Genomic DNA, 16916 nt, shown 5'->3' with positions numbered 1-16916 from the left:
TTTATACTTCCATAAAGATTGTGAATTGATTCGAGAATATAGGATTTCCCCATTTTCATGATTATCGTGATTTTTGTATAAATATATTTTTTAAGATACTAATAATTGGGTACTTATAAATTAGTATTATCAATTATTTTGCATTTATAATTCCGCCTCTAGTATAAGTGTTAATTGAAAACTAACTTTATGTTCAAAAAGTACTAGCAAAGTCGTTGAGTAACAAGCCACTGATGCTAACACAAATAGCATTGTCGTAATTAAATATTTCTAAATATTCATTTTTCATTTTGAACCTGTAGAAACAATTTATTATATATACTATTAGCTAAGAAATTGCATATTTAATTAAGTCGAAATATAAAACTTAGTTATTTTGATAATTTAGAAAATAAAAAACTGACAAACATTTCAATTTAATTTATGGTTGGAACAAAAGACAGTTATTTTTCATTAATTGAAATATTGCAATGCAGAGTACTTTCCTAAATACGGCGAGAGTATTCCTGATGGTGAAACGAGCGTTGCTTCATCGAACGCAGCTAAAGAAAACAACATCTATGTAGTTGGTGGTACGATGCCTGAAATAGAGGGCGATAAATTGTACAATACCTGTACTATTTGGGGTCCCGATGGAACTTTGATAGCAAGACACCGAAAGGTAAGTAATATATTCCTTTATGGCTTTGAATTTGAAAATATCGGGGTGAAGAAAGTGACTCTATCTAGGAATAATTTAGGAATATACATATGTACATACGTATACTATAACCAATTCTATAATTTACGGTTTATAAAATACGTTATGATACGGGAAACGCCCATTTTTGTTGTAATGTGTTTGTTGTTGTATAAATTTTTCACATACTTAAAATATTATTATACTTATTTTTTCTCCTTTTTAAACATTATTAAATGATAAGATTTTTTAATAAAAGAAAGTGATAAAAACGCTGTCAGTTATTAAATAAAAAATAATTAAAGTTTAGGAGTTGGTAACTTTGATATTAAATTACAAAAGTTGCAGCAATATAATTAGCGACCACATTTTTATGTTATTAGGTACATCTATTCGACATCGACATTCCTAATAAGATTACTTTTCGAGAGAGTGATTCACTCAGTCCTGGTAACTCCCTAACGACGTTCGATGTGAAGGGCTGCAAAATAGGTATTGGCATTTGCTATGATATTAGATTCGAGGAAATGGCACGCATTTATCGGAACAAAGGTACAGTAACTTAATCGATCAATACTTAACTAGCAAAAAATTAAATATCTTTCTTAAATATATTCTATATAAAATTAATATAATCTGTAACTCTGTATAAAAAGAAGCTTAATTTAAAAAACCAGTATATTTGCTGAAAATGAAACAAATAAAAGAATTAAAAGCACAATAAGAGGACTGTCCTCGCATATTCAGAAATGATGGAATGTGAACCGTGCAACTACGAAGTTAATTGGTATTCGGTGGCTTCATATTTCCTGCTTCTCTGGGTTAGGTTGCCAAATGCTGATATATCCAGCGGCATTCAATATGACCACTGGACCACTGCACTGGTCATTACTTCAGCGTTTCAGAGCGAATGATAATCAATTATACGTTGCCTGCATATCACCGGCTCGTGTTCCTTAAGCAAGTTACGTCGCATGGGGACATACACAGTTGACCAATCCCTGGGGAAAGATTCTTTACGATTTGGAAACTCAAGAGAATATGGCAGTCACCGATATCGGTAATTTACAGCTTAAAATTAAAAGCGAGAGATCCATGTTGTAATTAATTTTTAGTCTCGTTAATTTATCGATTTAGCCATCTTCCTCTGTATTTGTTGAATTTATTAGTAAGCATTACTTATTACTTCGTATGTTTCTTTTTTCTAACAGATCTAAAAGTTGTTGAGGAAGTAAGGGCTCGGATACCTACATTTTCTCAGAGACGTACAGATTTGTACGACACTGTCTGTAAGAAGGAGTAACTCTACACTAAAACAGAAAATGTTTTTTTATAATATTTCTACTACAATATCCTTTTTTTGTGAATTATTACTAATTTCTTATCATTTGTACTAAATGAATGACTCAATTAAGAAAACCAAAACGTTATAAATAAAAATCTGTATGTCGGAGATGAAAGGAAAGCCGAAGCCCTTCCTTGGAGATTTTGGGAACATCCTCTAGTACCTTAGCCTGGATTTTATTATAGTTGTAATTGTTTAAGATTTGTAATAAGCGAGATTGGGTTCGAGGTGACAATCGGTCGCTGAACGTAGCCACGGTCACGGGATGGATGTTTTATCTAACGGAGGTCTGGAGTGGTTGTATGTGTTTTCCGAGAAGTGTGGTTGTGGCGGCATGCGGCCTCGAGAGCGGGCCGAGCCACGTGTGATGTTGCCTCGGAGGTGCCGATGCAATGGGACATACATTGTATTTAGTAACCAAAACTCCAGGCAGAAACTGCCTAGCAACGGCGTTTGGAACCTTCTCGATGCTTCCAACGAGTGTGCCTAGCAACGGCGTTTGGAACCTTCTCGATGCTTCCAAACGGGGATAGAAAACAAAATGCAATCGTACAGGGAGAAAAATCTCCACGAGGCCGGCATTCTTGCGATTGCCTTGGAGAGTGATACATCGAGCGTTTTCGAGGATCGCATTTGCGTCTAAGTTAGTTTCGCTTAGTAAGGAGTTATCCCGGTGACCGTGGATTCGTTTGAACTCAAACATTGCTAATAGTATTATTTAATTTAATTATTCGTAGATCGTATTATTCATTAGGCTTAGTGTTTGTTAGACTTATTATTAGTTGTACTTATTATTTGTTAAGCTTAGTGATAGACCTGTATATACGTGTAAATAAAATCTCGGCTTTGTGAAACGATGGCTAGTCCACATGAAGAGTCGTCGCGCGCCCAAAATTCGAATCCTGATCCGACATCAGAAGTGGGATCAGAACCGTTTAAAGTGCTACAAGGGCAAATGGACCTTATACGCGAGTTAATTCAGACGCTAGCGCACAAAACGGGGGAGCAACGACCGAGTACGGAATCTAAGGATGCAACGTTACCACGTTTTGACCCCGAAGGCGCGGGCGCCGATCCATCCGCGTGGTGCTCTCATGCTGATCTGATTTTGAAAGACCACCCGATGCAAGAGAGTGCGTTACTTTCCGCTCTAAATCGCGCCCTAAGGGGTTCTGCTGCGCATTGGCTTTCACAAATGGTGCGCGGTGGAAAGCTTACCTGGCCAACGTTTAAGGAACAATTTCTTTCGCGTTTTGGTGGCAGAGAGACAGCCGCTTCGGCGTTAATAAGGATATCCAGAGAACGACCGTCGGAGACTGAATCTCCGGGAGCGTACGGTAGTCGCCTCCGCTCCATGCTGCAGATGAAGTTGCAAGATCTAACGATGCCCGAAGTGATCAATGCCCTCGCCCTTTATATGCTGAGTTCACAAGATCGACGCTTTCGGCGACTAACGCTCGCGAATAATATCAGGACGGAGGACCAATTTCATGATGAAATGAGGATTCTCCCTTACAACGATCAGCCGACATTTTCGCCAAGAAATTCACTAACGGAACCTGAAGCTAAACGCAGCAGGCTATCAGTTCCTCGGATTAAGTGCTACCGCTGTGGTGCTCACGGACATAGGAGAACGGAGTGTCGCCTGCAAACACAAACGGGGAAGGAGCAGGATATACGAAACCCGAAGGAAAAACGACCAGCCGCATCGTCGAAGGTGACCTGCTTCAAATGCCACGAGGAGGGACATATCGCGCCTAATTGCCCATCATCGCGGAAAAGAAACTACGATTCCATTGACGAACGCCGGATCGACTCCTGTGTAGTAGAAGCTCCGGCTGGTAGATTAAGCCATCTGGGTGAGTCGTATCCATTTTACTTTGATTCTGGGGCCGAGTGTTCGTTAATCAAAGAGTCCCTAGCCTCGAAATTTTCGGGCAAAAGAATAACCGATGTGGTAGTGATGCGGGGGATCGGGAATACTTGTATTAAGAGTACACTTCAGATTTTGTCCACTGTTCGTATTAACGATCTTACATTGGAGATAGTTTTTCATGTCCTTGCTGACGATTACCTAAAATACGACATCATGATTGGTCGCGAGATTTTGAGCCAGGGATTTGACGTAAATATCGCGCAAGATAGCCTCGTTATTTGTAAAACAAAGGTCGTTAACGCTTGTGGTAAAGTCGCAGAAGATGCGGTCAACATTAACGAGGTTGACACTGATGTGATCGGTAACTATAAAGATCGATTAATCTCTGTTCTCGAAAAATTCAAAGAATCATTCATTACGGGTTTCCCGCGTACTCGCGTCAGTACGGGCCAGTTGGAAATACGGCTAATCGATCCCAACATCACCGTGCAGAGAAGCCCTTACAGGCTTAGCGTGGAAGAGCGAAGAATAGTACGCGAGAGGATAGACGAGTTAATTAAAGCACAAATTGTAAAACCTAGTAATTCGCCGTTCGCGAGCCCTATAATACTCGTGAAGAAGAAGGACGGCTCAGACAGATTGTGCGTAGACTTTCGAGCGCTGAATAAAAATACGGTCGCGGATCGGTATCCCTTACCCCTTATTGCTGACCAAATCGCGAGATTGCAGAGTGCGAGATACTTCATTAGCCTGGACATGGCTAGCGGATTTCACCAGATCCCCATTCACCCTAACTCGACGGAATATACTGCGTTCGTTACCCCCGACGGTCAATACGAATACGTGACGATGCCGTTTGGGTTGAAAAATGCACCAGCCGTTTTCCAGAGAGCCATTTTCAAGGCCTTAGGCGACCTCGCTTATTCGTATGTCGTTGTTTATTTGGACGACGTTCTAATAATCGCCGACTCAATAGATCAAGCTCTAGAAAGGTTGCACACTGTACTAAACACTCTCGTAAACGCCGGATTTTCTTTCAATTTCGCTAAATGTTCTTTTCTGAAGACGTCGGTACTTTATTTGGGATATGTAATTCGTAACGGAGAAGTTCGTCCAAACCCGGGAAAAATACAAGCTTTGAATTCTTTACCTGCACCGTCGACCGTCACACGGCTTAGGCAGTTTATAGGTTTGGCCTCTTACTTCCGAAAATTTATTCCTAAATTTTCGCAAGTGATGAAACCCTTGTACGCACTCACTTCTAGTAACAAGCACATAACTTGGACGGACAGGCACGAAAAGATAAGACAACAGATAATTTCCGTTCTGACCGACGCGCCGGTGTTAATGATATTTGATCCCAATCGTCCCATAGAGCTACATACCGACGCTAGTTCGGAGGGGTATGGAGCTATTTTAATGCATAGAGTCGAAAAGGAAAACAGAGTCATCGAATATTATAGTAAAAGGACCAGTCCCGCGGAATCTAGGTATCATTCGTACGAACTGGAGACACTAGCAGTAGTAAGCGCCGTTAAGCATTTCCGACACTACTTACATGGACGGAAATTCTTAGTAGTTACGGACTGTAATTCTTTGAAAGCCTCCAGCAACAAAGTAAACTTAAACGACCGGGTTTATAGGTGGTGGGCTTATTTGCAAACATTCGATTTTGACATCATGTATCGAGAGGGTAAACGAATGGCCCACGTAGATTTCTTTTCGCGAAACCCCGTAGACTTGAATCGCCGTATGATAGACAAGGTCGCAGAGAAAGAGATTAATCTGGCCGAGATCTCCGAAGACTGGCTATTAGCGGAACAACGTCGCGATCCGCAAATCTCCGAAATCGTTAATAAATTACAGAACGAAGAGCTCGCGGAAGATATCGCGAATACCTACGAACTGCGATCCGGTACACTTTACCGTAAAGTACAACGAAAGGGCAGAACCCTTTGCTTACCCATTGTTCCGAGAGGTTTTAGATGGTCCGTCATCAACCATGTGCATCAGTCAATTATGCACTTAGGATGGGATAAAACGCTCGAGAAGCTCTATGAGTATTATTGGTTCGAGGGAATGGCGAAGTATGTTCGCAAGTTTGTCGAGAACTGTCATGCTTGTAGAGTTTCGAAGGCTAGTTCAGGTAAAATACAGGCTGAACTGCATCCTATACCTAAGACCGGCATACCGTGGCATACGGTGCATATGGACATAACGGGCAAGCTGAGTGGCAAGAATGACTCGAAAGAGTATGTCGTCGTCTTGATCGATGCCTTTACGAAATTCGTGCACTTATATCACACACGCAAATTGGATTCGCTCAGCGTTATCAAGGCACTTAAGTCCGCCGTGTTTTTGTTCGGTAGTCCCTGTCGGATAATAGCAGATCAGGGTAGATGTTTCACGGGCCGGGAATTTCAAGAATTCTGTGCAAGCAAACAAATCAAAGTTCATTTGATCGCGACCGGTGCAAGTAGGGCCAATGGGCAAGTAGAACGTGTTATGAGCACGTTAAAAAATATGTTCACAACGGTAGAAACGACCGGGCGTTCATGGCAAGACGCGATCGGGGAGATGCAATTGGCTTTGAATTGCACCATCAACCGCGTAACCAAATCGAGTCCTTTAGAGTTATTGATTGGTAGAGCAGCAAGACCGTATGACTTATTACTACCTGATAACATCGAGGAAAAAGAAATAGATATCTCCAGTGTAAGACAACAGGCAATAAAAGAGATGGAAACTAGTGCTAGGTATGACAAAGAGAGATTCGATAAAACCAAAGCTAAAGTAGTTAGGTTTAATCCTGGTGATTTGGTACTACGCCAAAATGAAGAAAGGAACCAGACAAAATTGGATCCAAAATTCAGGGGTCCGTTTGTGATATCGGAGGTCCTGGAAGGAGACCGATATACCTTGAAAACACTGGATGGGAAAAGGTCATACAAGTACAGTCATGACAGGTTAAGGAAAATGCCGGATAGTCGCATTCCTGCGGAGTTGGATGTCTGTTGTGATGACGAGAACAGTGACCATGGCGATGCGAGTACCCCGATCCCAGAGGATCGTAGAATTATATGAGCCCAGGTGCGGCCATGGGACGGAGTTCAGTGCGGTCAGGCACTGGGAGCGACGATGTCACGAAGCTGGGAGCCGGTTTAGTACCGACAGCGACGATGTCACGAAGCTGGGAGCCGGTTTAGTACCGACAGCGACGATGTCACGAAGCTGGGAGCCGGTTTAGTACCGACAGCGACGATGTCACGAAGCTGGGAGCCGGTTTAGTACCGACAGCGACGATGTCACGAAGCTGGGAGCCGGTTTAGTACCGACAGCGACGATGTCACGAAGCTGGGAGCCGGTTTAGTACCGACAGCGACAATGCCACGAGGTTGGAGCTGGTTTAGTACCGATAGCGACAATGTCACGAGGTTGGAGCTGGTCTAGTACCGACAGCGACAATGTCACGGATTTGGAGCTGGTCTAGTACCGACAGCGACGATGTCACGAAGCTGGAGCTGGTCTAGTACCGACAGTGACAATGTCACGAGGCTGGAGGCGGTCTAGTGTTGACAGCGATCGTGTTACGAAGCTGGTTATGTAACGAACTTTGAGAGTATGTGCGATTCGAAGGATGAGACCCATTTGGGTGTGAAATCGAGAATGGTCCGTCATGTCATTACGACCCGACTGAAAGCACGCAGAATGCAACTGGCACTTTGAATGCTAATCACAATGACACTAATCTTGTTTCCTTTTGTTTTGTTGACGAAGGTACACCCGAGGACGTGTGATAGTCAGGATGGCCGTGTCGGAGATGAAAGGAAAGCCGAAGCCCTTCCTTGGAGATTTTGGGAACATCCTCTAGTACCTTAGCCTAGATTTTATTATAGTTGTAATTGTTTAAGATTTGTAATAAGCGAGATTGGGTTCGAGGTGACAATCGGTCGCTGAACGTAGCCACGGTCACGGGATGGATGTTTTATCTAACGGAGGTCTGGAGTGGTTGTATGTGTTTTCCGAGAAGTGTGGTTGTGGCGGCATGCGGCCTCGAGAGCGGGCCGAGCCACGTGTGATGTTGCCTCGGAGGTGCCGATGCAATGGGACATACATTGTATTTAGTAACCAAAACTCCAGGCAGAAACTGCCTAGCAACGGCGTTTGGAACCTTCTCGATGCTTCCAACGAGTGTGCCTAGCAACGGCGTTTGGAACCTTCTCGATGCTTCCAAACGGGGATAGAAAACAAAATGCAATCGTACAGGGAGAAAAATCTCCACGAGGCCGGCATTCTTGCGATTGCCTTGGAGAGTGATACATCGAGCGTTTTCGAGGATCGCATTTGCGTCTAAGTTAGTTTCGCTTAGTAAGGAGTTATCCCGGTGACCGTGGATTCGTTTGAACTCAAACATTGCTAATAGTATTATTTAATTTAATTATTCGTAGATCGTATTATTCATTAGGCTTAGTGTTTGTTAGACTTATTATTAGTTGTACTTATTATTTGTTAAGCTTAGTGATAGACCTGTATATACGTGTAAATAAAATCTCGGCTTTGTGAAACGATGGCTAGTCCACATGAAGAGTCGTCGCGCGCCCAAAATTCGAATCCTGATCCGACATGTATATCTTGTGTATCAACATGTAATTGGATATTATAATAATATAGGAATGCTATAATAATGTAGGATAATAATATAGGAGAATAATAATATAGAAAAAAATACATGCTTTTAAACACCTTTAATATCGATCACATAAATTGGTATAATTCACAATGATTACGCATACATAAAAGACCCCATACCATAAAATACCATAAAATTTTACTTGATAGTAAAATTTACGATCAAAAGGCAATTACGTATCGTTTAACAACATTTAATTTATAACACCTTTTAAACATTTAGACAGATTAACACATAACACTTCTTATATATAAACGTCAATTCGAAGTTATCAGCTTGGAGAAATTGGTCGATTAATACCTGTAGATTGTCTGTCTCGATGAAAGAATTAAAGAGAGCAAAAACATGATAATGCCGCTAATATAATATTCCTTCTTTCTTGTATCTGTCTGCCTCTCAGGTCGTTTTACTAATTACAATAAGTAATTTCGACTTCTTTGCGCTCTCTTTTAACGCATTCGAGACCGAAAGAAATTCATATCAGTCAGTAGGCAAGGGTATAATATACATATTTTATATATAACTTATGTAGTAATGTATATATCATGTTAATTTCATATTTTTTTCAATATAGAATTATTATATATATATATATATATATATATATATATATATGTCGGATCAGGATTCGAATTTTGGGCGCGCGACGACTCTTCATGTGGACTAGCCATCGTTTCACAAAGCCGAGATTTTATTTACACGTATATACAGGTCTATCACTAAGCTTAACAAATAATAAGTACAACTAATAATAAGTCTAACAAACACTAAGCCTAATGAATAATACGATCTACGAATAATTAAATTAAATACTACTATTAGCAATGTTTGAGTTCAAACGAATCCACGGTCACCGGGATAACTCCTTACTAAGCGAAACTAACTTAGACGCAAATGCGATCCTCGAAAACGCTCGATGTATCACTCTCCAAGGCAATCGCAAGAATGCCAGCCTCGTGGAGATTTTTCTCCCTGTACGATTGCATTTTGTTTTCTATCCCCGTTTGGAAGCATCGAGAAGGTTCCAAACGCCGTTGCTAGGCACACTCGTTGGAAGCATCGAGAGAGTTCCAAACGCCGTTGCTAGGCAGTTTCTGCCTGGAGTTTTGGTTACTAAATACAATGTATGTCCCATTGCATCGGCACCTCCGAGGCAACATCACACGTGGCTCGGCCCGCTCTCGAGGCCGCATGCCGCCACAACCACACTTCTCGGAAAACACATACAACCACTCCAGACCTCCGTTAGATAAAACATCCATCCCGTGACCGTGGCTACGTTCAGCGACCGATTGTCACCTCGAACCCAATCTCGCTTATTACAAATCTTAAACAATTACAACTATAATAAAATCTAGGCCAAGGTACTAGAGGATGTTCCCAAAATTTCCAAGGAAGGGCTTCGGCTTTCCTTTCATCTCCGACACGGCCATCCTGACTATCACACGTCCTCGGGTGTACCTTCGTTAACAAAACAAAAGGAAACAAGATTAGTGTCATTGTGATTAGCATTCAAAGTGCCAGTTGCATTCTGCGTGCTTTCAGTCGGGTCGTAATGACATGACGGACCATTCTCGATTTCACACCCAAATGGGTCTCATCCTTCGAATCGCACATACTCTCAAAGTTCGTTACATAACCAGCTTCGTAACACGATCGCTGTCAACACTAGACCGCCTCCAGCCTCGTGACATTGTCACTGTCGGTACTAGACCAGCTCCAGCTTCGTGACATCGTCGCTGTCGGTACTAGACCAGCTCCAAATCCGTGACATTGTCGCTGTCGGTACTAGACCAGCTCCAACCTCGTGACATTGTCGCTATCGGTACTAAACCAGCTCCAACCTCGTGGCATTGTCGCTGTCGGTACTAAACCGGCTCCCAGCTTCGTGACATCGTCGCTGTCGGTACTAAACCGGCTCCCAGCTTCGTGACATCGTCGCTGTCGGTACTAAACCGGCTCTCAGCTTCGTGACATCGTCACTCCCAGTGCCTGACCGCACTGAACTCCGTCCCATGGCCGCACCTGGGCTCATATAATTCTACGATCCTCTGGGATCGGGGTACTCGCATCGCCATGGTCACTGTTCTCGTCATCACAACAGACATCCAACTCCGCAGGAATGCGACTATCCGGCATTTTCCTTAACCTGTCATGACTGTACTTGTATGACCTTTTCCCATCCAGTGTTTTCAAGGTATATCGGTCTCCTTCCAGGACCTCCGATATCACAAACGGACCCCTGAATTTTGGATCCAATTTTGTCTGGTTCCTTTCTTCATTTTGGCGTAGTACCAAATCACCAGGATTAAACCTAACTACTTTAGCTTTGGTTTTATCGAATCTCTCTTTGTCATACCTAGCACTAGTTTCCATCTCTTTTATTGCCTGTTGTCTTACACTGGAGATATCTATTTCTTTTTCCTCGATGTTATCAGGTAGTAATAAGTCATACGGTCTTGCTGCTCTACCAATCAATAACTCTAAAGGACTCGATTTGGTTACGCGGTTGATGGTGCAATTCAAAGCCAATTGCATCTCCCCGATCGCGTCTTGCCATGAACGCCCGGTCGTTTCCACCGTTGTGAACATATTTTTTAACGTGCTCATAACACGCTCTACTTGCCCATTGGCCCTACTTGCACCGGTCGCGATCAAATGAACTTTGATTTGTTTGCTTGCACAGAATTCTTGAAACTCCCGGCCCGTGAAACATCTACCCTGATCTGCTATTATCCGACAGGGACTACCGAACAAAAACACGGCGGACTTAAGTGCCTTGATAACGCTGAGCGAATCCAATTTGCGTGTGTGATATAAGTGCACGAATTTCGTAAAGGCATCGATCAAGACGACGACATACTCTTTCGAGTCATTCTTGCCACTCAGCTTGCCCGTTATGTCCATATGCACCGTATGCCACGGTATGCCGGTCTTAGGTATAGGATGCAGTTCAGCCTGTATTTTACCTGAACTAGCCTTCGAAACTCTACAAGCATGGCAGTTCTCGACAAACTTGCGAACATACTTCGCCATTCCCTCGAACCAATAATACTCATAGAGCTTCTCGAGCGTTTTATCCCATCCTAAGTGCATAATTGACTGATGCACATGGTTGATGACGGACCATCTAAAACCTCTCGGAACAATGGGTAAGCAAAGGGTTCTGCCCTTTCGTTGTACTTTACGGTAAAGTGTACCGGATCGCAGTTCGTAGGTATTCGCGATATCTTCCGCGAGCTCTTCGTTCTGTAATTTATTAACGATTTCGGAGATTTGCGGATCGCGACGTTGTTCCGCTAATAGCCAGTCTTCGGAGATCTCGGCCAGATTAATCTCTTTCTCTGCGACCTTGTCTATCATACGGCGATTCAAGTCTACGGGGTTTCGCGAAAAGAAATCTACGTGGGCCATTCGTTTACCCTCTCGATACATGATGTCAAAATCGAATGTTTGCAAATAAGCCCACCACCTATAAACCCGGTCGTTTAAGTTTACTTTGTTGCTGGAGGCTTTCAAAGAATTACAGTCCGTAACTACTAAGAATTTCCGTCCATGTAAGTAGTGTCGGAAATGCTTAACGGCGCTTACTACTGCTAGTGTCTCCAGTTCGTACGAATGATACCTAGATTCCGCGGGACTGGTCCTTTTACCATAATATTCGATGACTCTGTTTTCCTTTTCGACTCTATGCATTAAAATAGCTCCATACCCCTCCGAACTAGCGTCGGTATGTAACTCTATGGGCCGATTGGGATCAAATATCATTAACACCGGCGCGTCGGTCAGAACGGAAATTATCTGTTGTCTTATCTTTTCGTGCCTGTCCGTCCAAGTTATGTGCTTGTTACTAGAAGTGAGTGCGTACAAGGGTTTCATCACTTGCGAAAATTTAGGAATAAATTTTCGGAAGTAAGAGGCCAAACCTATAAACTGCCTAAGCTGTGTGACGGTCGACGGTGCAGGTAAAGAATTCAAAGCTTGTATTTTTCCCGGGTTTGGACGAACTTCTCCGTTACGAATTACATATCCCAAATAAAGTACCGACGTCTTCAGAAAAGAACATTTAGCGAAATTGAAAGAAAATCCGGCGTTTACGAGAGTGTTTAGTACAGTGTGCAACCTTTCTAGAGCTTGATCTATTGAGTCGGCGATTATTAGAACGTCGTCCAAATAAACAACGACATACGAATAAGCGAGGTCGCCTAAGGCCTTGAAAATGGCTCTCTGGAAAACGGCTGGTGCATTTTTCAACCCAAACGGCATCGTCACGTATTCGTATTGACCGTCGGGGGTAACGAACGCAGTATATTCCGTCGAGTTAGGGTGAATGGGGATCTGGTGAAATCCGCTAGCCATGTCCAGGCTAATGAAGTATCTCGCACTCTGCAATCTCGCGATTTGGTCAGCAATAAGGGGTAAGGGATACCGATCCGCGACCGTATTTTTATTCAGCGCTCGAAAGTCTACGCACAATCTGTCTGAGCCGTCCTTCTTCTTCACGAGTATTATAGGGCTCGCGAACGGCGAATTACTAGGTTTTACAATTTGTGCTTTAATTAACTCGTCTATCCTCTCGCGTACTATTCTTCGCTCTTCCACGCTAAGCCTGTAAGGGCTTCTCTGCACGGTGACGTTGGGATCGATTAGCCGTATTTCCAACTGGCCCGTACTGACGCGAGTACGCGGGAAACCCGTAATGAATGATTCTTTGAATTTTTCGAGAACAGAGATTAATCGATCTTTATAGTTACCGATCACATCAGTGTCAACCTCGTTAATGTTGACCGCATCTTCTGCGACTTTACCACAAGCGTTAACGACCTTTGTTTTACAAATAACGAGGCTATCTTGCGCGATATTTACGTCGAATCCCTGGCTCAAAATCTCGCGACCAATCATGATGTCGTATTTTAGGTAATCGTCAGCAAGGACATGAAAAACTATCTCCAATGTAAGATCGTTAATACGAACAGTGGACAAAATCTGAAGTGTACTCTTAATACAAGTATTCCCGATCCCCCGCATCACTACCACATCGGTTATTCTTTTGCCCGAAAATTTCGAGGCTAGGGACTCTTTGATTAACGAACACTCGGCCCCAGAATCAAAGTAAAATGGATACGACTCACCCAGATGGCTTAATCTACCAGCCGGAGCTTCCACTACACAGGAGTCGATCCGGCGTTCGTCAATGGAATCGTAGTTTCTTTTCCGCGATGATGGGCAATTAGGCGCGATATGTCCCTCCTCGTGGCATTTGAAGCAGGTCACCTTCGACGATGCGGCTGGTCGTTTTTCCTTCGGGTTTCGTATATCCTGCTCCTTCCCCGTTTGTGTTTGCAGGCGACACTCCGTTCTCCTATGTCCGTGAGCACCACAGCGGTAGCACTTAATCCGAGGAACTGATAGCCTGCTGCGTTTAGCTTCAGGTTCCGTTAGTGAATTTCTTGGCGAAAATGTCGGCTGATCGTTGTAAGGAAGAATCCTCATTTCATCATGAAATTGGTCCTCCGTCCTGATATTATTCGCGAGCGTTAGTCGCCGAAAGCGTCGATCTTGTGAACTCAGCATATAAAGGGCGAGGGCATTGATCACTTCGGGCATCGTTAGATCTTGCAACTTCATCTGCAGCATGGAGCGGAGGCGACTACCGTACGCTCCCGGAGATTCAGTCTCCGACGGTCGTTCTCTGGATATCCTTATTAACGCCGAAGCGGCTGTCTCTCTGCCACCAAAACGCGAAAGAAATTGTTCCTTAAACGTTGGCCAGGTAAGCTTTCCACCGCGCACCATTTGTGAAAGCCAATGCGCAGCAGAACCCCTTAGGGCGCGATTTAGAGCGGAAAGTAACGCACTCTCTTGCATCGGGTGGTCTTTCAAAATCAGATCAGCATGAGAGCACCACGCGGATGGATCGGCGCCCGCGCCTTCGGGGTCAAAACGTGGTAACGTTGCATCCTTAGATTCCGTACTCGGTCGTTGCTCCCCCGGTTTGTGCGCTAGCGTCTGAATTAACTCGCGCATAAGGTCCATTTGCTCTTGTAGCACTTTAAACGGTTCTGATCCCACTTCTGATGTCGGATCAGGATTCGAATTTTGGGCGCGCGACGACTCTTCATGTGGACTAGCCATCGTTTCACAAAGCCGAGATTTTATTTACACGTATATACAGGTCTATCACTAAGCTTAACAAATAATAAGTACAACTAATAATAAGTCTAACAAACACTAAGCCTAATGAATAATACGATCTACGAATAATTAAATTAAATAATACTATTAGCAATGTTTGAGTTCAAACGAATCCACGGTCACCGGGATAACTCCTTACTAAGCGAAACTAACTTAGACGCAAATGCGATCCTCGAAAACGCTCGATGTATCACTCTCCAAGGCAATCGCAAGAATGCCAGCCTCGTGGAGATTTTTCTCCCTGTACGATTGCATTTTGTTTTCTATCCCCGTTTGGAAGCATCGAGAAGGTTCCAAACGCCGTTGCTAGGCACACTCGTTGGAAGCATCGAGAGAGTTCCAAACGCCGTTGCTAGGCAGTTTCTGCCTGGAGTTTTGGTTACTAAATACAATGTATGTCCCATTGCATCGGCACCTCCGAGGCAACATCACACGTGGCTCGGCCCGCTCTCGAGGCCGCATGCCGCCACAACCACACTTCTCGGAAAACACATACAACCACTCCAGACCTCCGTTAGATAAAACATCCATCCCGTGACCGTGGCTACGTTCAGCGACCGATTGTCACCTCGAACCCAATCTCGCTTATTACAAATCTTAAACAATTACAACTATAATAAAATCTAGGCCAAGGTACTAGAGGATGTTCCCAAAATTTCCAAGGAAGGGCTTCGGCTTTCCTTTCATCTCCGACATATATATATATATATATATATATATATATATATATATATATATATAACTGTATATAATACATTATAGAATAACATAGTATATAATTTTATATTTTAAAAATATGAGGGATACTATTTAAGATTGTCATCGATTTAAAATCAAAGTATGAAAAGGATACCCTGGAGAGAGTAAAACACAGAATCATTCCAACTAAACATTCAGATCGTACCGACACCTAGGTATCGTTTTACAATTAAATCTCGGTCTCGAATGGATTAAAATGAAATACATACTTGCAGCTTCAACATCTTCAATATCGAGGAGATTCAAACTTTACAAATAAAAGCGGCCTGTTCCCCTTTCCACGACAGACTCTCATACCATATCCGCTCTTATCCAGGCTTTTACTTGAAACCAGCAATGCGTTCATTTACAATTTAAATTTACCCGGACCATCCACTGAATCGTCAGCCCTTTATAAATATATAATGAACCCAGAACATGTGCCTGTGCCCCTGGTATCGATGTTCGGCTTGTGATGTTCGTACCGGAACCTTCGCACAATTTCAATTTGTCACGCGTGAACATCGATTCTTCCAAGGGTCACAGCTTTATGCGGCTAAATCCTTTAGAACGATTAAAATGATACTAATGATATGGTATTTTTTACAAAGATTTAACATATCCATAAAATAGGAAGTTTCGTGCTCTCCTATTTTATATTAATTATAAATTAATAAGTTTTATATGTGTTATTTATAGATCTAATAAATTTTGTATTGGTTTACAGCAGGTGCTCCGGGTATAAACAGACGACAAACGAACAAATAGAAATTCAAACTATTGTCGTTGTTTAACTCGCATGGGACTATAAGCTCGAATTGGACTTAAACGTTACGATCGTCGAGAATAATTACTATATGTACCCTGTACGACGGGCAGAGAATCTTAAGTTATTAACGGCAATTCCTTTGTGTATAATTCAGGTTTATTAACAACCTGTAATGGATAATCATCGATGAACTCTTTTTGAATAAAGTTCACATTTATAAAGCAAACACTATAAAATACGACAGGACAATTGTAATCGATAAATGACATTTTATTAGGATATTATAAGAAGCTAAGATATCGAGGTACATTAAAATTGAGTCCGCTGCAACCCTCATGACATTTAAAATCCTACGCGTATATTGAGTAAAGTTGTTATATTAAATATAATCATATTAAATACAAGCTCGTCCGCTGGATTCCCAAATTATTTGGTTAAATACTTTGAATACGAGAATACCGAGTGTTAACAGTAGTAAATCCTCTATATGGTATGTTTACTTTGCTATCTTGAATAGGTAAATAACATTTCACTTTAACGCATTTAACCAATATTAACATTTAACATTTAACCAATATTATACGCATATGCACATAATGTTACTGTTACATATAATGATATATA

At 42.4% G+C, this 16916-nt stretch overlaps 1 protein-coding gene across 1 annotated transcript; it reads left to right on the top strand.

Annotated features, from left to right (window-relative positions):
* The first annotated feature begins 207 nt into the window (after window positions 1-207).
* Window positions 208-16721, top strand: LOC143304946 (omega-amidase NIT2-A-like). Its single transcript, XM_076627496.1, has 4 exons — window positions 208-661; window positions 1063-1231; window positions 1506-1739; window positions 16251-16721. The coding sequence occupies exons 1-3, from the start codon at window positions 578-580 to the stop codon at window positions 1637-1639; spliced, it is 387 nt and encodes a 128-aa protein (XP_076483611.1). The 5' UTR covers window positions 208-577; the 3' UTR covers window positions 1640-1739; window positions 16251-16721.
* The last annotated feature ends 195 nt before the right edge of the window (window positions 16722-16916 follow it).

This window comes from Bombus vancouverensis, unplaced genomic scaffold, assembly GCF_051014615.1.
Source record: "Bombus vancouverensis nearcticus unplaced genomic scaffold, iyBomVanc1_principal scaffold0066, whole genome shotgun sequence".
Taxonomy (NCBI): domain Eukaryota; kingdom Metazoa; phylum Arthropoda; class Insecta; order Hymenoptera; family Apidae; genus Bombus; species Bombus vancouverensis.
This window is presented reverse-complemented; position numbering and strand designations above follow the sequence as displayed.